The sequence below is a fragment of the Rutilus rutilus genome, assembly GCF_951802725.1.
Source record: "Rutilus rutilus genome assembly, chromosome: 4".
Taxonomy (NCBI): Eukaryota; Metazoa; Chordata; class Actinopteri; order Cypriniformes; family Leuciscidae; genus Rutilus; species Rutilus rutilus.
In genome coordinates, this window is record NC_140212.1 from 16,776,955 (window position 1) to 16,802,744 (window position 25,790).

The 25,790-nt window shown below is 37.6% G+C and overlaps 1 protein-coding gene across 2 annotated transcripts in view; it reads right to left on the reverse strand.

The window, feature by feature from the left end:
• Positions 1 to 25,790, reverse strand: part of ppfia2 (PTPRF interacting protein alpha 2) — a 214,742-nt gene that overhangs the window by 159,034 nt on the left and 29,918 nt on the right. Inside the window, exons 1-2 of one of the 2 annotated variants that reach the window (XM_084408383.1) lie at positions 14,981 to 15,220; positions 509 to 766 (exon numbers count right to left, since the gene is read on the reverse strand). In XM_084408383.1, the coding sequence (XP_084264509.1) occupies positions 509 to 757 (249 nt within the window). In that variant the 5' untranslated portion in view covers positions 758 to 766; positions 14,981 to 15,220. Of the gene's footprint in view, positions 1 to 508; positions 767 to 14,980; positions 15,221 to 25,790 lie in introns of those variants that run through there. The other variant, XM_084408382.1, reaches the window with a different exon arrangement.

Below are 25,790 nucleotides of genomic sequence, written 5' to 3' on the forward strand. Positions count from 1 at the left end.
TGCATCAGGTCAGAAACAAGTTGGCATGTGTGGAGTAGCATATCAAATTAATGAAAGTATAAATCCTTACGTTTAAATGTGCTCATGCGAGTAGCCATTATATACAGTAGTTCTGTTGTGTTTGTTTTATGTTTGTTCTGAGAATAGATGTTTGTTTTCCTCACTGGAATTCCTACATAACTTGCCACATTCTAAAACAACATTCGGAGGCAATAAATACTACATTATGGCAATTCTAAGATGTCATTCTATGTCTTTTCCATGTGTACGAAAGTCTGTCAGTCATCATTAGAGCGCCACCCTCAGGCTGAATAACACAAGGTGTGTCTGAGTCTGATGTGTTCAGCGATTAGAATATAAAGCTTTATCATAAACTAGCGCTAAGACCCAGAATCTGCCCTACCTAAATTTACGGCGAGGATTCGCTTCTGTGTGGACCAGACTCTCTGCCAACAGTCGAAAGTGGTTACGTGAGATCAACAGCATAGCGTAGGTGTAGTTGTCATACCTGTGGCAGTGCGGAGCTGAGCTGTCTCTGCAGTGAGTCCCGGTCATAGATGACGTCCTGCAGGTGCTCCTGGGCGAGGGCCAGGCTTTCTTGTGTCTCTCTCAGGGTGTCCAACAGACGGTCTCTCTCGTCCAGCATGTTCACCATCAACTGCTCGAAGTGGGAGTCAGGGTCGGAGGCGCTGCTCTGGGAGCCACGCTGGCTCAGCGCAGTGTCCTCGCTGATCGTGGGCATCACTTCGCACATCATCTTTACCTGCTGAAAGAGGACGGATGCTTAGAATATGCATGGAGATATCCGTAAAGCTGCTTTGAATCAATGTGAATTGTGAAAAGTGCTATAAAAATAAATTTGACAACTTTAATATGACTCTGTTCTGCAAATTGTCCATTTTGAGACCAGCTTTAATAATAATGAAGGTAAATCATATTTAATATTATCAATCAAATATCAACAATATCATCACAATGTTTTAATATTAATAAAAACAATAAATAATAATATTTATTGCACATTTTAGAGTATGAATTTATTGTACTGTGGTACTGCAACAGTATTTTTTTTTTATCTTGTCCAGCACGTCAGGGTTGGGCTTTAGGAAAAACAAATAGAAATCTAACAATAATAATACAAAAAATAATAATAATAAAAATATGAACAAAAACAAATGAAAATAGTCATCAAATACACTCTTTATTTACTCATACATACATACATACATACACACACACACACACTACTGTTCAAAAGGTTGGGGTCAGTCAAAATGCATTTATAACATTAGAAAATATTTCAATTTAATTTCAATATCTATTCATTTAAAAAATCCTGGTTGGTGGTTTCCACAAAAATATCAAGTAGCACTACTGTTTTCAACACTGATAATAATAAGAAATGTGTCTGCACCAAATCAGCATATTATACTAATTTCTGAAGACTGGAATAATGATGCTGAAAATTCAGCTTTGCCAAGTCAAGAATAAATTACAATTGATATCTTTCACAGTATTAATATTTCACAATATTACCATTTTACTGTATAAAAAAAAAAAAAAAATTCCAATAAATGCAGCCTCGGTGAGCATAAGAGACATCCTTCAAAACCATTAAAAAAATCTTACCAAACACCAAAATTGTGGTAATGTCGTATATATACATCTATACATACATACGTACGTACGTGTGTGTGTGTATATATTTTGTTTTAAGAATTCTTTAAAAGACACACCTTTTTAGAGCTGCTTACTGTAACTGAATGTGACTATTTTATTGTATTTTACTGTTGTTATTCTCTTTGTATATTGTAGCACACACATATATATATATATATATATATATATATATACACACACAGTGCAATGCATAAGTGAATACACCCATGCTAAAGTTGACTAAAAAGAGGAATAAAAAATCATATTTTGGAAATTTACCTTAATGCCTTAATTTAAAAAATTAGGAAAAATCCAACCTTTAAGGACACCAATTTTCTTTGTGAATGAATAATGTATCGGAAATAAATAAATGTTCTTCCTTAAAATACATGGTGCATAAGTGAGTACACCCCTATGTTAAATTCCCATAGAGGCAGGCAGATTTTTATTTTTAAGTATTTAAGTATTTTAAGTATTTTTAAGGCATTAAGTTAAATTTCCAAAATATGATTTTTTATTCCTCTTTTTAGTCAACTTTAGCATGGGTGTATTCACTTATGCATAGCACTGTATATATATATATATATATAGCCTACACATGTATATATTTACACACATATACACACACTTTACGAGTAAAATATCAAACATCCATAAATAAAAATTCTGCCGAGCCCTTTGTGTCTATCTGTAAAAGTGTATAACTGCTTGGAGCATCTGCGAGTAGACAGCATGTAGACTGTATGTACATAGTGGTGATGTGTGTCCGCTTCTGTTAGACTCAAAGCTGTCAGGATTGTGACGGCTGGTAGCTTTAGGGGAGACAAGCATTAAAAACATGCGGGGCCACAGAGCTCCACGCCTGGACTATGACGATACAACACAGGCAGAGCGGGTGGAGGAATCTCCTGGCAAGGACGAGATGTGTTTGTGTGTGTTTACAACAGAGTGAGTGGAGAAAGAACAGATGAACAGAGAAAGAAAAAGTCTTGGCAAGTGTATCGGTGCGTTTTCGATTCACCCGAGACACAAACATATGCCAGCTCGCTTCATTGACCCGGGCATCTCGGGCACTGTTAATATACAAAATGAATCCGTCGAAATATTGCTGTTGAGTATATGTGGAAGTTAAAGTGGAGATGTGCAGCACCATGCAAAAGGAAGTAATTTTCTTAAGGAAGTAACATAGGAAAATAATAAATAAAGCAAAATAAATATTACTTAAAATATATATAAAATATATATATTATTTCAGCATTATTTATTCACTATTACAGTATATATTCATATTTTAAATTAGCGTTTGGTTTAATATTTCAGTACATCAACTTCAACTTATTTTATTTCAGTTATTTCTAATTTCCATTTATGTTTTTATCTTATATTTATATTTTATTTTATTTCAAAAAAAAAAAAATTGTTAGTTATTTTATTTAAATAGTTATTTATTTCAACAAAAACAATAATATAAAACGTAACGTAACGTAACGTAACGTAACATAACATAACATCATACAATATAATATAATATAATATAAAATTTTACGTAAAATAAGTTGCACCTGAGTATTAGTCACACCAGGGAAAAATTGTGTCGTTGCACAAGTCACATTTTATTATTATATTCAAAAACAATGTAATTCATGCTCGAATGGACAGTTGGGAAGGTTGCATGAAGCAGTAAGCATGTTTTTTTATTTTTTTTATTTTTATGTGTAAGTACTCTATTTTGCTTGCTTGACATTAATAGCATTATATGGGCCCTATCTTGCACCCAGCGCAATTGACTTTGTACAACGATGCATGTATCATTCCTATTTTGCACCCGTCGCACAGTGGACTTTTCCCTCCACAGACGCACGTCGGTAAATTAGGGAATGAACTTGCGCTCCCGGGGGCGGTTCAGCAAAAAGAGGAGGCGTGTTCCAGCACAAACGTTCCCTGATGCTATTTTGCAGTTCCAGAAAACAATTCCGCCACTGACCAGGAAAAACCTAGTCTAAAGTCAGTGGCGCGTTATTCAGATGCTATTTTAAGGGCGCATGCTTGGCCATAATTAGCATGTGCACAACACACATACACTTTGCTTCTCTACTCTACACAGATGCAGCAGTTGACATTTTTGCAAACCATACATAATTACAAGGAAAAATATTCCACACGAGGGAAATCACTGTGGTGTCCATGAAGATGTGAAAAAATAGGCATAAATCTAGCTTACACATTTACCCAAATTATTATATGCCTGTTTAACCGAAGCTAATTTGGGTGGGTTTCTCCCATCCCCATACAATGTCACTTCTCTGTCTTTTACGGCCCTGGCGAGAACGTCGGTCTCCTCGGCTGTGAACCGCTCCTGGCGCGCGCCTGGCAAATCCGCCGTTATAATAGCAATCCGCCATGGAACAAGCGCGCCTGCTTTTAAAGGGAATGTGAGATGTCGCTCTGATTGGTTTATTTCACGTTACGCCCAAACCACACCTATGAATAATGAAGCTACTTCAGACCAACCCCTTTTAGATTTGCGTCGGGCGCAAGAGTCATTTCACAAAGAGATCCGCCCACAAAGTTACTTGCGTTTCGCGTTTGATATTTGCGTTTCAGATCGTTAAAATAGGGCCCTATCGCAGAACGTTTCAGATAATATAAAAAAAGTGACTTCTGGAAAATACGGTAATATAATAGGCCTTTATCACAGTCATTGTGTCGTCACATCCTGCTCCGATTACTAGCGTAATATAATTTCCTCCTGCATTGTTGTCAATGAACGGACACCAAATTTTGACAACAAAACTGAACTTAATTGAATTTGACAAAAAACTTAAATATTGCAAACAGTATATTTAGCCTTACATGTTAAATCTTCTAATTTATTGTGCAGCATTATGTGAGTGAGGCCAATTGTTTTTACTGCGGGAGGAATAATCAGAATTTTATTTTTAATGTAATTGTTTTTATTGTTGCAGCATATTTATTATGATTTACCTAAAATCTTGCCTACAATATAATGCTATCCAACCCAGAGGATATGACACGCTTAAAGGAACACGCCGACTTTTTGGGACTTTAGCTTATTCACCGTATCCCCCAGAGTTAGATAAGTCCATACATACCCTTTTCATCTAACCTAGCTTAGCACAAAGACTGGAGGTAAACGGCTCCAGCTAGCATACTGCTCCCAATAAGTAACAAAATGACGCCAACATTTTCCTATTTACATGTTGTGCTAAGCTAGGCTAGCGGTGGGTGAAGGGTATGTATGGACTTATCTAACTCTGGGGTTACGGTGAATAAGCCAAAGTCCCAAAAAGTCGGCGTGTTCCTTTAAGATGATCAAACCAGTCATTTTTTAAATATTAGACTACGGGTTGGAAATATTCCTATATTTGAACAACTTCAGTTTGATCTAATAATTGATGATTGTGAAAGTGAAGTAAGTGCATGGAAACAATGTGAACATAGTTTAATTTGTCTTTACTCGTAATTAATATTTTATGGGATGTATAACCTAATTCTCTAATTCGAATGCTTCTTCATGTGATATGTTGTTTGTATTCAGTTCTTGCATTTCTACAATTAAAAAGGTGGTCAGACTCTTTATTGCGGAAACACATACAGTGGGCTCACACATTGTGCTTACTTTAAATCATGAAATATGCATTGGAATAACATGACATAATTTGTCTTTGTTTTATCATACCTGATTAATGATTGTAAACTGTGGATAGTGTGTTTAGATGAATAAATCAGTATAAACATCAGTATAAATCACAATCCCGTGCTATGGCTGCAGCGGAAGTTATTTTAAGCTATTTAAAGCTTCCGCTTTTCAAACGTGGAAGTGTGATAAAGGCCTATAATTTGCTTCACCAAATAGAACTGCAAAATTAATTACAGTTTCGTTTTCAACAGTCATTAATTTACAATCCAAACACAATTTTCCATCTCTATACACATATAATCATACAAAAAGTTAATACAAGTAGTCCATTTCATTGCATTATTAGAAGACTAGGGCCTACATTCTAACTTCTCATGTTTGCAGATAGTAGACCTACATATCCATCCTAAGCTGACTCTCACTGGCAATGGGCCCTGCAGACACTATGAGAACAGGCTGTTAGCCAGAGTCCCACCATCTCCCAGCTAGCCACTAACTGCTAACTTTAGACCCACAAACGCTCTGGGCTGCGGCCAGCTCTCCTGTCTTTAACCAAGCATGCAATGGAGAGCCCTGAAGCTGCCTGGAAAAGTGGGAGTTTTTCCCCCCTGCTGCTGTAGATAAAGAGACAATTCAAAAGACAAATTATTGTGCAAAGGTCTGTCACGAGTTAGACCACGTCGAAAGTTTCTCATAAACCACCGCTGGGTTTTAAAATGCTTGGCAAATGTCACTTAGATAACAGATGATTGGAGCAAGCTTAAGAACTGACATAAAAAAATTAAATGTACCATATGCACAATAAGAACAACTCAAGATTGAAACAAATAGCATTGTTCCAACAAGCAACTTATTTAAGTATAATTAAATGATTCAGTTTCACAATCACCCTTTTGAACAAAGAACAAGCTGTGTATAAAAAAAAGCGAAATAAATATTATGCTATAATAAATATGATATTAAATATTAGAAAATGTATATACCGATAATAGAATAGAATAGAATAATATATTTTAATGTTATGTATATACTATTACAGTATTTAATAATATTTTGAATTCAGTTTTCATTTTAGTTTTAGTCAATTTAGTACTTCAACTTACTTAAACTTGCCGTTTCTAATTGTGAGTTGAAGCGTGTTAGAATTTCCAAGGGTCAGCATTCTCCCCTAAAAGTGATCAGGCAGAGCAAACCGTAAGTCGTAGAGACTTGAAACTTTAAGGGGGTTGTAGAACCCACCTCATCCACAACGTCACCAAGGCTCACCCCAATCGGTCTGATGGTGGCGCTACAGCGAACAAAATAACGTAATAACTCATCATAGCTCCTAAACCGTTCGTCGCAGGCTCAAGTGTCATATATCGTTGGAATCCTTGGCTCAAGGTGGACAGAACACATGGCAACCTATTTTTGCAAACTAGTCCTAGGTTCTTCGTATGATTGGAACCAAACCAGTGCAGAAAGATTCTCTGGAGTCTGATTGTCACTAACCAAACATGGACACTTTTACTAAAACAGCTAACCCTCTTGAACAGAATGAGATCATTTCACTAAACTCGGTACACCTATGTATGGGCTCAGACTGTGGTCGCATGAAAAAGAATGTGGCGACTGGCCACTTAGTGGCGCTATAAAATGAAGAAAAAACAACAACAACAACACGAAAACGGATATAGCTACGGAAAAGTCACATACGCGTATCTCGAAAAACACGGCCGCCATTGGCCAATGAAGTTTGAGCACCTATCAGACAAGGTTAACAGAGGCCGATCGGAAACGAAACTCGCTGGGCCTGTTTGACTCTAGAGGCCTGTGAGAAATTCGGAAAAAATCAGCAACCGAGGGGCACCTTCACTTTTTCACGTGCGTAAAAGATTGTATATCACGATTTTTCGCACATGCCCATGACATTCATACCATATGGCCTCAAGGACCACCGCTGTCAATCGAATCGTTCATTAAACCTACATTCACAAACTAATCCTAGGTTTTTGGCTCTACCTCGATAACTGTTAAAAAGCTTTTAAACATATATTTCCTTAGTAATTGCCTGTTTTGGCCGTAAATGGTCTTTTCCATCATTGATCTATGTGGTTACAGGCTTGCTAAATAAAACATAATACCTTTTTACGCATGTGCTTAAAGGCCTTAAAGTGCTTTAAGGTGCTTTTAAAATGCTTTTAATCTAATATTTATATTTTATTTTAGCTTTATTTTAATTAACAGAAATTATTTTAATAGATTTAATTTGTTAATAATAACAACACTGACTAGAATAGAATAGAAAACCAATAATAAAGTGTGTTTTTCTTAGATCTTTAAGTGTGCCGTAAATGTGAGATGAGAAACAGTCAAAAAGAGCCTCCACTTCATTGTGATTGCCTTATTATCCTGTCAATTACATAACGTCCATCTATCATGTTCGCAACTGCTCAGAAAATGGTGCAGTTGATTAAATGGTGCAGAGTGGTTAAACTGGTGGAAATGGATATACTAATTACAGTTAACAACTCATCTATTCGGAAATCAACACTTTTTGTCATGTACTGTACAAATTTGAAAAGAACCTGAAATTACTTAAAATAATCTGTAAATGAGGCCTTGTGAATCTGGAAGCATCTTCTCATTTCTGTCTCAGTCTACATTGGCGACTGTTCTCGAGGTAGTTATTGATCAAATATCAATTTCCCAATATGAAACAATCACCACCACTCCTCCTTACCCCTGGCCTTTAGAGCTTTCTGGTCAGGAAAACAATTTTCAATAAAAAAAAGAATTAGTGTACACCAGACGGTTATCGAATTGAGATGAAAGCGCAGTGGAATCACTATAAGCAAGGGAAAAATCAAAACCAAAGCAAAAGCAGAAGTCAAAGCTTTTTTCTGATGTCTCAAGAGTACCGCAAGAATATCCAGATACAACGGAGAGAAGTGAGTGAGGAGAGAGACAAAGGAACTGGAAAAGAAGCAACGTCTCAATGCCATATGCCAATCAATAAATGATTCATGTGGGACAGAGTCTGGGACTCCCTCTCAATCACTGCACAAACACTCACACACATACCTGCACACTTATCTGGCTACAATGTGGGGGGAGAGACCTAGATTTATTTTCACACAATACTGACACATTGAGTCACACTCAGAGAGTGACGTCAGAGACTGCTGTTCCAGTCCACTTTTAGACACGCACTTGCGAACTTCCCTAAGCACTTCCCCTCAGGGGAATCCCTGCCGCCATTTTGAAGTGCGTACCACTTCGTGAAGTGGACGAGGAAAGTTTATATGGACAGACCCTCGTTCCCTCGATTTTGACCCACAATGCAGTACGATTGCGACGTCACCACAGAGCTCGTCTAATCACCACCACAACAAACAACTCTACGATATATTAATTATATATTTTTTAATTTAAAACAACCCAAACACACCTATATACATTTGGATGTTGCATTAAACAAATTCTTAAAGGGAAATTTGTTTTTAATAATAAATCAACTCCATAGCTGATTCCAAGTGATCAAGGGCTTAGGACGTTCCAATTCAGCCCATTGCAGTTTCCGCCAGTAGTGGGCACTCGTGCAACGTAAGCAATGACGCACATCCGAGTGAACGAGATGGAGGGAAGTTAGCGAGTGAAGGGCATGACAATTGTGGACTGGAACGCAGCCCTAGACTGGATGTGCCAGCTTACAAACCACCTCTTACGTCACTATAACACATGATCAGTGAGCACAACCATGAGCAAGTCAACAGTTTACTGAACGACTTGCATGGCTCTGTGTTGTGTCCACACAGAATCATATATGACACATCCATGATTTATCAACTATTTATAGTCATAGCTATAATTAGAACAATGGTTTTTTGCTTTGATTTTTATTTTTGATGTTTGATATAACAGATGAAATTAAATGTCTCGTTCTTGTTTTTTAGTCAGCTGGCATTTTCTCAAGCTAACATCTCAGCATATTACAGCAGCTGTTGCTCCAATGAAACTTTGTATATAGAATAGAATAGAATAGAATAGAATAGAATAAAATGTTTTCTTCCTCAAGTGTGTCATAAATGTGATGGGAGAAAATGGCAAGATACAGGCAAAAGGTCATGAGGAGGAGCCTCTACGTCACTGTTATTGGCTAATTATCCTGTCAATTACATAATGCTCGCCCTATCATGTTAATTCACAAGTGTTTTTTCATTTAGCTGACATTTTGAAAGGTAATCTCTCAGCATATTTCCTGTGAGATACTGTAATTTAGTTTATTTGACTGATTTATATGTCTTCACTCACTACAGAAAAATTATGAATAAAACTGTAAAGAAAACAACTACTTCTCAAAAAATCTTTTGGGGAAGATTGTTGAGTGTTTTGTGACTATTTACAAATGAAACCAAGAGCTTGCATTTATGCCCTTTTATAGCGAGCATGGGAAAGGGAAAAATCAATGAAAAAAATAAATGAAACAAATGTCCTGACAAATTTATCCTTATTCTCCGTCACTCTACTAGTCTATCAGTGATTTTCATTTTAAATATTTTGACATTTAAAGTGCTCCTATTATGCTATTTTAAAGTTTCCTAATGTTGTTTTGGAGTCTCCTACAACAGGTTTACATGCATCAACGGTCAAAAACCTGTTTAATTTCCTCATAATACACATTTGCACATCACCACATTTTCAATGATTCTCAAACGACTCGTCAGATGAATCAATCTCTCTAAATCCCGCCTTTCCGCGAGCTACTCTGCTCTGATTGGCCAGACAGCTCAGTCTGTTGTGATTGGTTTACCGCGTACAGCGTGCGTCGAAAACAAAAACGTCCATTGCCATAACAACGTCAGCTGTCCTGAGGCTTCCTACACCGTAAACTAAACACAGTGACGAACAAACACGTCGTTTTTACCATATCAATGCGAGCGCGAGTCCGATGATGAAACACTCTAAGAACTAGAACAACCCGAACCTCCATCGCAAGGACGACTCGAGTAGGACGTTTCTCAGTGATACACTACTCAGTTTGAGGTACATTATGAGATGTTGCAACTGTAATTCCTCACCATCAGCATTAACAAGTGCATGTCCATCAACAAACCGATTATTTTACTTGTACTAATTTATTTACAGAGTATTTTTGTAATATATTGCGGTGAACACGTGGAAACTGTATCAATAACAGTGCATACATTAGCCGAGCTCTAGCGTGAATGACTGATGTAACGTAAGTTGGTTAAACAAATCTTGCTCCATGCTTAATCTTTCCTCAAAGTAGTGAGAATGACAGACAATCTGCATTTATAGACACAGCTATAGGTAATAGTGGCCCACAACTGATTAGCAGAAGTATTTCAGTAAGACAGTAATAATGTGAGTTAACCAGTTAGCAGGAGACCTACACAATATAAAACTCAAAACTAAGTATTTTGAACACCATCTTTCAAGAGCAAGCAGTTTGCGAATCCTGCATTGAACTCCGAGATTTGAGAAGCAGTCGTCAGTGAAATAAAGGGAACACAGCAAAAGTTTAGGATTATACTGCTGTGGTATCATGGTAAAGATGAATTTTCACCACTGATTCTTCACATGCTCGTCCTTTGGCAGTGAAAAAAAAAAAAAAAAAAAAAAAAAAAAAACTGTCTTTATCTTCACATTGTAGAGCACAGTGTCTTCTCGACATGATGCTATCCAGCATCCACAGGAATCAGCTGCATGTTTCAGCTGCAAGGTTCAAGTTTTCCCTGGTGTCTGCGCATGCAATAAGTAGGTGGGCAATATGCTAATGTTTCGTCTTGACGTCACAACGAAACGGCTTATGACTCGTTTGAAAATCAATTCATTTAATTGACTCAAGAGTCGACTCTTACTTTTGAAAGACAACTAACTTTATATACGGTGCACTTTCAGATTTAAAACTTTGCAGGATGTTTTCATTCACTTAGAGCTATGTTACACACTACATGAAAGGTAATTTTCAAAAATCCATAATAGGGGCCCATTAATAGCATATTGAGGAGCAGAAATTGTTGCAAGTTCTCTGTAGCATCAAACTGTCTCACTTTTTGTCCATTTTGCGGAAAATGTCAGTCGCTGAAATTTATTAGTACATTCCTACATGCTAGTAAATAAATATTAATGAAAAATTATGAATGAAGCTTGAATGAATGAAACTGAACCAAAAAAAAACGAATCAAAAGCTAACACGTGTCCTTTAGACATGTATCCTGTTGACTATAGGTAATGTTACACCCGCATGTCAACTAACTTACATTAGGGTATTAGTTCAGTATTAGTAAATTGCTAGGGGTACGGTTAGGGTTAGTAGAATAAGGGGTTAGTAGAATAAGTTGATATACTTGCAAAGTGACTTATAGTCAGTAGAATGTCTGTTTTGAGACCACAAGTTTTAGCAGACATTAAGCAGTCTAATACACTAATGAGAGTTAGTTGACATGTAACCATTACTTATAGTCAACAGAATGTCTAAAGGGAACCATCAAAATAAAGTGTTACCGGAAGCAGCAGGAAGAAAGGAAAGGAAAAAAGAAAGAATGACGCAGCAGGATTGGAAGAGGGGAAGAGAAAAGCCATTACAGCATCTTAAGAGAAGAAGACTCCCATCTATATTTCATAACACAAAACAGCCCCTAACATCAGACATCAGCAGTGAGGCTGGCACGACTTCAAAACTTGATCCAGAGTTCAACTTCTGCCTACAAGATACATATTGGTACTCAATGAACATAAAGAACAATGGAATGCAATGACCCTTTTGGGCATCGATTGCTTTATGATATTTTACTTGTGATCCAACAAGGACAGTGGCAATGTTTTTACATTGCTCAAGGCCAAGGGATCAATGTTGGGACCTCAGAGAGGAATTACATAACATTTTGGTAAAATAAAGGTGTTTAAATCCATTCTGCAGATTTTTGCCATAATATATTTTGCTGATCAAGCCCTTCATGATTAGTTAATGAGCAAACAGAGTCAAATAATCCAATAATGGACTGTACCAAGTTGCAAGTAGGGGATTTGTAAACAGTGGTGGTCCAAGCATGTGGGCTGGACTGAATAAATGAACAAAGGAATGTGGATTATTGACTGCTAACACATCACTGCTCACATTTTAACAAAAGGTCAAGGGCATGGAATATTTAGAGGATATTTGGCATATCCTGCACTGAAATGTAATGCAGATGGGCACAAGCCCAAGACTTCTCAATGGCCCATTGGGTGTGAGAGTGCTCTACACTGTATTTTAAACCCACATTTCAATCAGAGTATTGAGTGGAGAGCAAGGCAATGCCCAGAGTAAAAGCCCCAATGATGACAACAAGAGCGATCATATTCCACACACACTGTCTTGAATGAATGGATGGCTGTGGGGGGAGGGAGAGAGAAAGAGAGGTACAGCGTGAGAGGAAAGGGAGGGCTGAGGTGAGTGAGTTCAATGAAATCTGTGGATTTTTGTGGTGATACAAGAATATACCGCATATAACCAACTACACAAATGATGATATAATGTTGCATTTGATATACAGTGGGGTCCAACAGTCTGAGTGAAGAGTAGTGCTACTATTTTGATTTTCTTCATTTAATGCAAATGCTTTCATTATATTATCAGCATATAATTGAATTGAAATTTTAGTGCAAACTTAATTTTTGAGAAAACGTACATGAATTTTAAAATGTCTTGGTGTGTATTTGGTATGTGCTTGTAGCTTTACAGCATGAACTGCACAAGTTTATTCACATGGTCAAATTTACTTTATTTTGACTTTTGCAATTTTAAACATTTATTATTTATTTTATGTCATTACTTTTATTTATTAAATATAATTGAACTATATAAAGTAGTGCAGGGCAACAACTAATCGCATCCAAAATAAAAGTTTGTGTTTACATATGTTTGTGTGTATTGTGTATAATTATTTTGTATATAAAAATACACACATATGCATGTATATATTTAAGAAAAATGTGTATAATTATTTTGTATACATATATACACACACATGCATGTATATATTTAAGAAAAATGTGTTATCTATATATAAAATATTTATATTTATATATAATATAAATTGTGTATAAAGATATAGCAAATTCTTAAAACTTATACATATACGTTTCTTAAATATATACATGCATATGTGTGTATTTATATATACATAATATATATAAAACAGTACACACACATATATAATGTAAACACAAACTTTTATTTTTGATGCGATTAATCGTTGCCCAGCACTAAAATAAAGTATATAAAGTAAAAAAATAAAATAATCCCAGGTTTTCAACGGCGTTTCAGACTATTTATCTTAAACGTTTCTCATTTATTTTATGCCATTATATTAAATATTTTTATTTTAATATTATATTTACATGTTTTTGTTTATTTCAAGATTTAAATTAGATTTGAAATCCCTGATTTTGAATGCTAGTCTCAGACTGGACTCCACTGTATTTTTCACTGATATAACCTTTAATCAACCCGCACACATTCAGTGGTGTGAAAAAGATCCTTTCCACCACACACCCCCCTTGCCAAGGTCATACAAACCAGCTGTACATTTGATAAAATACAGCGAAAAATGGCTGAGGCAGACTTTACACACCAGCACAACCAACAGGGTCAGTGGGACACGGAGGCCGACTATTCTCAGCCTGTCTGTCTACACAGACCATTAGAGGCCATGATTCTCCATCCATACTACCCAGTTGCTTCCACGTTAAATGTTTAATGTCCGCAAAGTGCCAAGTTTGAAAGCAGATAGTGCTGTGTGATTGGTTCTATATCCATCTTTTTTTTTTGGAATTGAACTTAAAGGAATATTCTGATGGTTACTACAATATATTTAATACTTTTTAAAAAAATGCACTGAACAGTCACACTCTTCCTTTAATAGACATGATGTGATGCCATGACAATTTTAGCACAATCTGGCAAGGTGACAGTAAATAAATTGTGTAATATCACAATTAAATGTGTTGATTAACCCTTCCAATTTCAATAAAAGCTTCATGCTGTAATAATTCAAACATTTTTGGATTGTACAGCCAAGCATTTGTACATTAGAGCATCACGTTCACATTCACTCAGTCCAGCAGCACATGTGAATAAGGTCCATTACAGCCGGACCACAGGCGAGCGGGAGATGCAAGAACAATTCCCATGACATTCCCAGTACACCTTCCAAGCCGGCATGTTATAGTGATCTCATCTCTTTCAAAACAGCCTTTTCCGCTGCTGTGACTCTAATTGGAGAGAATCCTCAACCATTGTCTCAAGCGCATTACATCATGCCTGTCTTTGCCTCTCTCTCTCTCCCTCCCTCCTCTCTCTCTTTTCTTTTCTCTCTGTCAGTGTCTTCCATTGATCTATACAGCTTTTCCCTGTATGACATATGAAAGATTATCATCAGTTCAACAGAACATACTTGCATTCATTCATTAATTCATTCATTCATGCATGCATTCATTCATTCATTGATCTCTGTTACTACAGCAAAACCTCTCACATCTGTTGGAAGTTTCCTGTCACTAAACGGGCATTTCCAAATCACCTTGAGAATGGTGCACAAAGAATATTGCATGTACACATAAGTCAGACACAATGACTGTTGTGTTGTACTGTGCATGCTGTCTTATACTCACTGTTCACTATGCAATATCAATGACAGCTGCAATCTAAGCGCGAGCGCACAGCTGCTCCAATCATCCGATTCACTACAAGGAAGCTTCACTGGCCAAAATCAGCACTGGTCCGGAGAAACCCGCATGAATATCCACCGCTGGCATCCTCAGAAACCTGATACTGTCCCGTATATCGATGACATTTTGATTTCCAGATATGACCATTAGTAATAAAATGGCACGTTAAGGATTCAGCGGCGAGAGCAGCGGTGGTTGGTAGAGACCATTGTTCAAGAAAAGAGGGGGAGTTCGCTTCTGTCTTAAAGTTGCAGCTTTCCAACAAATAGTAGGAGCTCCGTTCGTTTCCATATTTACGTAAGCACAGTGTTTTGTGTATTTTATTGAACATTTAGAAAACATCGTCTCATTTATGTTACCCGAATCCACCATGACATAATTCCATAAAAATGACTGATACACATTAAACACCTATGCAAACACTGCAAAAGTGAATGTCTCAGTGCGTGATTGCACCAACTAGGCTACTGTTGGACAAAAAGCGAAAACCACAGCACCAAATGTTGTAAAGATTCTCGATGGCAGAGGCGAAATGATAGACAAACGAAGTCGTTCAGCGACTCTTACTGCAGATTACATCGTTAAGTCAGTAGGTGGCGATAAGCGATCACTGTTTATTATGAGTCATTTTTTGATCGTTCGAACTTCGACGATTCATCAAACTAACGACATGCAACTCGGTATGCAGATCCTTGTTCGTGCCATTGCCACGGATAGCTGAAGCTCAAAATTTACATGGATAAACATATTTTTGTTGTTTTTTATAAATGTTATAAAGTCCTTAAGTCCTTCTCTAATGGATGATAAATATATGACTTTAATAAACTGATACTTTTTTCAGAATTCATTGATGAATAAAAAGTTAAAAAGAACAACATTTATTTAAAATAGAAATCTTTTAACAATATAAATCTTTTTTTCAATTTAACACATCCTTGCTGAAAAAAAGTATACATTTAATTTTTTTTATAAATAAATTACTGACCCCAAACTTTTGAACGGTAGTGTATATTGTTACAAAAGGTTTCTATTTTAAATAGACCAAAAAAAGAAGATTTGGTTTGTTTGACTAAATCCACAGCTGAGACCAAGAACTGGCATTTACGCCTTTGCAGTGAGTATGGGGAACATAAAACCAATATACAAAATATGGAATAAATGTACTGACTGTACTTTCTCACTTTACTAGTCACTGTGATTTAAAAAAATATATATATTTTGACATTAAATTGCATTTTGTAGAAAATAAATATTTTTGTATGCTTAAAAAAACTGCAAATGTTATAAGTTCTCCGTATAGCATCAAACTGTCTTAATAATTTTAGTCCACTTTGCATAAAATGTAATTTGCAGAAATTTATAAGCACACAGTCTCTTGATAAAATGTGGCTCCAGGGAGCACTACACCACAGATCATAAAGCACCACAGAGTAATGAACAATTAAGCAAAATATGTTAAGTTAGGAGTGACTACAGAAGGAAACATACCTGGTGCAGCAAGAATGTCCCTCCTTTTTTGGACAGATGTTCTTTATGGACAGATGTTAGAGACTATAGAGATGCAGTGTGTGCAGTGTCACTCCCGCAGGGAAGACCTTAGGCTGGCGGGCTTGTCGCTGTCCATGGTGCTGCTCCAGTGAGGAGCCAAGCACTGCTGTCCACGGTCATAACAGTGAGCTGAGCCGAAATAAGAGCCGACAACCAAACATAAACCTGGGCATTTCAGTCATGTTTAAAATAAAAACATGTTTATCCTTTCCTAGTTTAATATGCCAAAACATCTATAGGCCAATCACAAGAAGATTTCTCAAAGAGTGTAAACATTGCGTTTACATGCATGGACTCTAATAATCCGACTGTAATCGGACTAGTAGCAAAGTGGAATTTGTGCAGTGAAAATTGGCTGATGTAACCTAAGTGAGTAGGATCTTGGATAATGATAACCAATAGCTTTTTAATAGCTATTAATATCCCATTGCGCAAACATGTCACATTAAGGGAAGTAAAATGGGTTGTGAAAGCCATTTCATGTTGACTTCAAATGTTCCCTATAGGGACCAAGTGATCATGGTTGTGATGAGCTGAACTCTTGTGGCAAGGGACAAACTCCTTAAAGAGAGAGAGAGAGAGAGCTGTCACTGAGGTGCGCTGCATCAACAACACTATGTTGTACTTCTCTCTTGAGTCACTGGAAATAAATAGATCACATAATATCTTTACACATACTATAGTAATTCCCTCTTGTAAGGATAATATCATCTCAGGTAGTAACTTGATGTGAATGGCTTCACATTTTTTATATTCAACAATTTTATATTATGTTCTTACTGTATTTCTGATCAAATAAATGCAGCCTTGGTGAGTGTACTGTACATTCACCGGCAACCTTTTTTTTTAGGTGCACCTTGCTAGAATGGGGATGGACCCCATTTTGCCTTCAGAACTGCCTTAATTCTTGGTGGCAAAGATTCAACAAGGTGCTGGAAACATTCCACAGAGATGTTGGTCCATATTGACATGATAGCATCACATTGCTGCAGATTTGTCGGCTGCACATCCATGACATGAATCTCCTGTTCCACATCCCAAAAGTGCTTTACTGGATTGAGATCTGGTGACTGTGGAGGCCATTTGAGTATAGTGAACTCATTTTCATGTTCAAGAAAGATGATTTGAGCCTTGTGAGCTTCCTGCTGGAAGTATAGCCATCAGAAGATGGTACACTGTGGTCATAAAGGGTTGGACATGGTCAGCAACAATACTCAGGTAGGCTGTGGCATTGAAAAGATGTCCAGTTGGGACGAAGGGGCTCAAAGTGTGCCAAGAAAATATCCCTCAATCCATTACACCACCATCAGCAGCCTGAACCATTGATACAAGGCAGGATGGATCCATGCTTTCATGCTGTTTATGGCAAATTCTGATGCTATCATCTGAATGGCGCAGCAGAAATCGAGACTCGTCAGACCAGGCAACGTTTTTCCAATCTCCTATTGTCCAATTTTGGTGTCCCGTGTGAATTACAGCCTCAGTTTCTTGTTCTTAGCTGACAGGACTGACACCCACACGGTGCTCATCTGATTCAAGGTTTAACACGTTGTGCATTCAGAGATGCTCCTCTGCAGACCTCGGGTTGGCACGAGTGCTTATTTGAGGTACTGTTGCCTTTCTATCAGCTCAAACCAGTCTGGCCATTCTCCTCTGGCATCAACAAGGCATTTTCACCCACAGAACAGCTGCTCACTGGATATTTTATTTTTAGATTTTTAAACTCTAAAGATGGTTGTGAGTGAAAATCCCAGTCGATCAGCAGTTTCTGAAATACTCAGACCAGCCCGTCTGGCACCAACAACCATGCCACGTTCAAAGTTCAAAGTTTCCTTTCTTCCTTATTCCGGTTGCATAAACTGCTCAGACTAGTCTTACAAGTTAGTCATCAAAACAAATTTTTTTCTTTAAGATTGGTCATAACTTGAAGTCAGTTACATAAAAATGTAGATTGGTCTAATTTAAATCCCAAAAGTGAGTCTGATTAGGCGTAATAAGCTTCTAGTTGGTCAAACTTGTTCTTACTGTAAGTAACAGTCAGTTAGCGATTGTGTTAACAAGTTAGCGGCTATGTTTATGCAACTGGCCCCAGCTGATACTCAGTGTGAACTTCAGCAGATCCTCTTGACCATGACTGCATCAGAAACTGCATACTTCCCTACTATATAGTAAGTGAAAAACAGTATGTGACAAAAGAAGTATGTCCGAATTCACAGTACTCATAAAGGCGTATAAGTACCCGGATGATCTACTTCTTCTGGCGAGATTCTGAAGTGTGCATATGATGGACACTTTAATATCCCATGAGGCCACAGGAGAGGATTTGTGAATGGCAGTGAAGCGACGCAACGAATGCTATAGGTCATGAGATAATGACAGCAAGGCGAATGTAGTACGTCCCGATTACACACTCATACTATATAGAACATTCTTTTTTAGCGGTCATTTACTTATTCAAAATAAGTACCTACTCAAGAGAGAATGCAATTTCGGACACAGCACATGACTACATGCCTAAATGCATTGAGTTGCCATATGATTGGCTGATTAGATATGTGTGTTAATGAATAGTTAAACAGGTGTACCTAATAAAGTAGCCGATGAGTGTATATCCTTTTGTGATGAAAGAAGTTCATACTGGTTCAAGATGACTTGGATGATTAAAAGGCAGAAGTGTCAAAAAAAATGTATATCTTTAAAACATCCTCCAGTCCTGCCAAAGATATTCAGCTTTTAGAAATGCTGATGCTAAAACAGAAAATCCGAATATTAATAAACATGGAACAGTCGCACATTAGGTCGAGTTTCGCTTGCTTTGAGAGTCTGAATACTGCATCTAGGGTTTTTAAAGATCAAAGTGAATGTGTTTTATCAAGCTTGACATTTACTCCAGCTTTACAAGCTCTTTTTAAGGTTTCACATTTGTAGCGGTATCGTGCTGTATCGTCTAATTCCTGCTCAGCTTGAGCAAATTCCTTGCTGATTTCACACCAGTGACTCAGGTTACCGAAACACAAATCGACATATGACTAGTGTGTGAGAGGAGAGAATAGATAAGCTCTTGTGATTTCTGTGAGGTCTGTAAAGGACATCTCCGTGTTTTGAATGCGTGTGTTTGATGCGGTGAAGAGGTGCGGATGAACTAGGCCGGTGTTTGAGAGCTGTTGGAGAGGGATTATGAGACCCTACTTCCTGATAAACCATTGTATCTGTGTCATCCCAGCGGAGGCCAAGTTATTACATGACTACTACCATGTAAACTCCTCATAAAGCTGTGTAGTAACGTTGTTTACTGCCCTTCATCACAGTGATGGATATCATAAGGAACAGGGCAATAAAACTAGCAATTCAGAATTACAACAATAATAATTAGTGAAATAAAAACTAGAGCGTGTCTTATTATTTTCATTTGTGTTCAAGTTTGATGGGTGCTCTATAAGGCTGCTCGAATGAGCTGTTATTAAATTCAGGTGATTTGTTATCTAACACTTTAAACCTGTGTGGAAAGGATTAATTCCACTGCTGCTAATCCAATTTTCTGGATTATACAACATTAATGTAAATCAACACTCACACTCTGCATAATAATCACATATGAAGCATCATGATATCCTTCAGGGGGCAAATTGGTAATTTAAGATGCTTGTTGAGATTTGTAATATTTTGATGAAAATGGTGGCCAGCAGCTGAACAAACCCCTAAATATTAAACTTCAGTGTGTAACTTGCTCATGCAACAGAGAACAGACATTAAATATATCTCAAACCATGCAACCTGTTGAGCAGAGGTGTGCTATTGCCATACAAGTAATATAATATATTTCCCTTACAGTTTGAATAGAACATAGATGTGTACACATTTTAGTTATAACATGAATTAGACAATCATGTCACACGGCATTTTACAACCTGAACAGAACTTGCCTTGTAATAAAAAGGTACATTTTCTAATATTTTAAAAGACACAATTATACACTCACCTAAAGGATTATTAGGAACACCTGTTCAATTTCTCATTAATGCAATTATTTAATCAACCAATCACATGGCAGTTGCTTCAATGCATTTAGGGGTGTGGTCCTGGTCAAGACAATCTCCTGAACTCCAAACTGAATGTCAGAATGGGAAAGAAAGGTGATTTAAGCAATTTTGAGCGTGGCATGGTTGTTGGTGCCAGACGGGCCGGTCTGAGTTTTTCACAATCTGCTCAGTTACTGGGATTTTCACGCACAACCATTTCTAGGGTTTACAAAGAATGCTGTGAAAAGGGAAAAACATCCAGTATGCGGCAGTCCTGTGGGCGAAAATGCCTTGTTGATGCTAGAGGTCAGAGGAGAATGGGCCGACTGATTCAAGCTGATAGAAGAGCAACTTTGACTGAAATAACCACTCGTTACAACCGAGGTATGCAGCAAAGCATTTGTGAAGCCACAACACGCACAACCTTGAGGCGGATGGGCTACAACAGCAGAAGACCCCACCGGGTACCACTCATCTCCACTACAAATAGGAAAAAGAGGCTACAATTTGCACAAGCTCACCAAAATTGGACAGTTGAAGACTGGAAAAATGTTGCCTGGTCTGATGAGTCTCGATTTCTGTTGAGACATTCAGATGGTAGAGTCAGAATTTGGCGTAAACAGAATGAGAACATGGATCCATCATGCCTTGTTACCACTGTGCAGGCTGGTGGTGGTGGTGTAATGGTGTGGGGGATGTTTTCTTGACACACTTTAGGCCCCTTAGTGCCAATTGGGCATCGTTTAAATGCCACGGCCTACCTGAGCATTGTTTCTGACCATGTCCATCCCTTTATGACCACCATGTACCCATCCTCTGATGGCTACTTCCAGCAGGATAATGCACCATGTCACAAAGCTCGAATCATTTCAAATTGGTTTCTTGAACATGACAATGAGTTCACTGTACTAAAATGGCCCCCACAGTCACCAGATCTCAACCCAATAGAGCATCTTTGGGATGTGGTGGAACGGGAGCTTCGTGCCCTGGATGTGCATCCCACAAATCTCCATCAACTGCAAGATGCTATCCTATCAATATGGGCCAACATTTCTAAAGAATGCTTTCAGCACCTTGTTGAATCAATGCCACGTAGAATTAAGGCAGTTCTGAAGGCGAAAGGGGGTCAAACACAGTATTAGTATGGTGTTCCTAATAATCCTTTAGGTGAGTGTATATATCATAGGAAATCATAGGAAAGATATATTCAAATACGTTCGAAGTGCTTTGTATTGTTTTTTTTGTTTTTCTAATAGATCTGGAAAAATTAAGTACTGAAGTACGCAAAAAATTTGTTTAGGCTGTGAAAGACTCAAAATTAGCTGAGTAAATGGTTCACTCATAACGCACAAAAAGTGACTCACTGGTTTAATGATGTTGCCTACAGAAAGAGCCATTAAACAAATAAGCAAATTAATCTTTTTGGTGAACAGATTCAGAATGAAAAGATTTAAAAGAGACTTGGATGAATCAAAATCCCCACCACTAGTGCTGAAAGCCGTACATATCGAATTTAATCGTCTGCTGCTGCATACAGAACTCAGAAATAATCATTGTCCCTAAATCATAGAACAAACTTCACATCATCCCAACATACAATCTTCAAAAAATGACTGAAAACACACCTCTTCTGAGGAGATTTGACTAACTAACTAGTGTTTACACTTACACTTAACACTAATATTGTACTACTGCACTATACTTATTTGAAAGCCAATCTGGATAAACGTTTCTGCTAAATGAATAAATGTAAATGCTAAAAACCACCTCAAGAACAAATCAGCACACAAACACTGGATGTGACTGTTGCCAGGGAGTTTAAATGTACAAATAAACAATAGCACAGCTTTCATTCTCATATGCACTGATTAAAGAGTATCAATGCAGAAAATACCCTTTCCCATATTGACTCACACAAGACTTGAATCACAATAGAACAGCATTAGATCTAACAAATCTCTTTGACTATAAGCATTTAGAAACAACAAGCATCCAGCGATATAAATAAGTTCTATTGTGTGTTTGTTACCTTAAAGTTCCATCTAATTTATTCCAAAAAAAGGAGGTCTGGTCATTAAGGGTTTGGTCTTGAAATACGTGCTGGAAACTACTGGACGCTTATCTCTACTTCTAATTAGCAGCTCCTACCAACATGAACATTTACATATCAAACACAGAAAGGCTGCTCATGTATTTCCACCTGTGTTTTTTCTTCATTTTTGTACGGCTTAGTTGCCAAAGCACTGGTGGGCTTCCCTAACTCCAGTAAAGAGACAGAAAATGAGAGCAAACTCAAACCAAACGGGGAATTCGAACAGATTGGCCCCTTGCAGCTGGGAGCTATATTGGACTGTGGTGTGTGACAAAAGACACTGGCTTCAGACCGGATGGGGATCCCAGTTCTCCAAGGCTGTTAACTAGCCCTGTTCTCTCTGTTTGTAACCACACACTTACCTTTTGTGCCTTTTGTACCTATTGAGCTTTCTAAAAAACAACAAACAGACAAACAAAAAATAGAAATGTGCTCAGAGTGTGCCACCCCTGTAGTTAAAAAAAAAAAAAAAAAAAAAAAATCATCATTTACTCACCCTGAGTTTTTCTGATCAAAACCTACCGTATATGTGTTTCTTTCTTCTGTTGAATACAAAAGAAGATATTTTGAAGAATGCTGGTAACCAAACAGTTTCTGGTGTGTGCTTTTTTTTTCATACTATGGAAGTCAGTGGGGACCAGCAACTGTTTGGTTACCAGCATTCTTCAAAATATCTTCTTTTGTATTCAACAGAAGAAAGAAACTCATACAAGTTCAGAATGACACGAGGGTGAGTAAATAATGACAGCATTTTCATTTGTCCATCATGGGAAATGTATTCCCTATCGAAAGTACCAAGATTCAGGTCGCATCTAAGCTTGCATGCATACCATGAAGTATATGCAGATTATAAGAAAGTCTGCTTATTGACATCCCTTTATCTTTTTAAACTAAAACAAATCACAAACTCCTCACCTTAGTGCAAGGGGTTGTGTGTAATAGTAGGCCACATTCCATGCATGGACGCACATTTCAGAACTTCACTAGAAATTGACAAGTGTGATACTATTAAAAACAGATACAAATTAGGCTGCAGTTAAAGTGTCATGTGATCTAAACATGGCCACCACCCCGAGGTGGGTGGCCACCTATAAAGAGAATAAACCTACTTTTTCTAGGCCACTGACATGACCATGCAAGTCTCATCATTTTAAATGTTTGTGAGAAGTACTAAATATATCTTTCTGTGAAAAAAAGTCTGTGGAAAAATACTTACATCTTTAAAATATAAAAGATGCCAGATTATTTCAGTTCCTCTCTAGAATACTGCGAACACAATATTCGTATTTGTCCTCCCACCATGTTATTTGGTAAACTAAACTTTAAAAGTCTCCTCCAAATCTGAGAACAAAATGGTCACTAAAGCACAACAGCTTTCAAGTGACAATGCATCAGGCCTTCCAAACGTCTAAATTGCTGCTAGTCACTAGCCTTGAAACAAACCCGCCTCTGTCTCATTTCTTTGACAATACTTGTGACATGAATAAAACATTCCACATCTTGAGTGTCCAGATATGATGTATATCTTCAATCTGTGCAAGGTGTTTTTTTGCAGCAGAACCTGTGGGGATTTTGCTTGAAAGAAGAAGGGGAGGGAATGCCGTTTTGGTGATATCAATCTGCAGACAGATAAGGTGTTTGGATGTAGAGAGATGTATGCCGTAATACGTATTTTTTTTAAATGTATTACCAAAGAGATGGCTAAACCCTGCAAGACCTGAGAAATGATGTCTCTTGTGAAGACACACCTCAGAACACTCAGATACACTGCAGACAGGATTAACTTTAATCGGAGATAAAATGCTGCATATCTTTTCATGCTGAAGGCAATCCTAGATTAGTTCATCATTGTGTTTATCCATCATGGCGTGATGAGAATGTAAATGAGAAGATGCCCTGCTTATTGCTAAGAGTCCACTTGCAAGTACGGCTATTGTACTCTTATAGCACAGCTTGCTAAGGCATATTTTTTTAAATCCCTAACCTTAAGCATTAAACATGGCTCATAGTTAGTACCAAACATTTGTGCTATGGAGATGGGGGATATCTCAAATCAAATCATGCAGGTTGTTGAGGAGAGTTATGCTATTATGGATGATAAAACAGGGGGGGGAATTGTACTCGCATTGAAGAGGGAACCAATAGCATATACAGGCACCGGAAGGAAGGAAGGAAGGAAGGATGGATGGAAGGAAGGAAGGAAGGAAGGATGGATGGATGGATGGATGGATGGATGGATGGATGGATGGATGGATGGATGGATGGATGGATGGATGGATGGATGGATGGATGGATGGATGGATGGATGGATGGATGGATGGATGGATGGATGGATGGATGGATGGATGGATGGATGGATGGATGGATGGATGGATGGATGGATGGATGGATGGATGGTAAAAACAGCTTAGAAACTACATAGCTACACACTGGCAACCATTATAAAAGGGTTGGCCCCTAATAGTCAACACACGGTGATGAGACTAGGCTTGATCGACCAAATTTTAATTGGTCGTTGGTCACAGGAAAAGAAATCCACAGTAAGTGAAGTCACGTAGTCCATGATGGACAGATCATTAAGACAGCTGGTCCATGTGGTAATTAGGTTGGGCAGGAAATCCAAAGTGTGAGATCATTACGAGAGGGTAAATGACTGCAAAAAGGTGACGTGCAAACTCTGCAGGCAAATCATTCATCGATCTCAAACTTGGCCTTTAAAACATGTAAGTAGTAGCCTAACGTTAGCCACTTTACATGGCCACTCGCTCTAACGTTAACCTATAAATGTTCACTATTATTAGGTGCTTATACAAGTGTGAAAGCTAAATTAGTGCCACGCTTACTTTTAATTAATTTAAAAATGTAGTAGCCATATTATTTTGGAATATAAAAACATTCTGAGTAAAGATTGAATAGTGTTCCAAAAAACATGTATGTCCTTGAGGCATTCACATCTCCCTTGAAATGAAGAGAAAGGACATGTGAGTGGAATTAAGGGGTGATTCTTGACCTGCTTTATGCAGAATAAACTCCTGTTACATGCTGATTGGCCATGTAGGGTCTCAGTTGCCAAGCAACCATCCAGCGGTGGCTG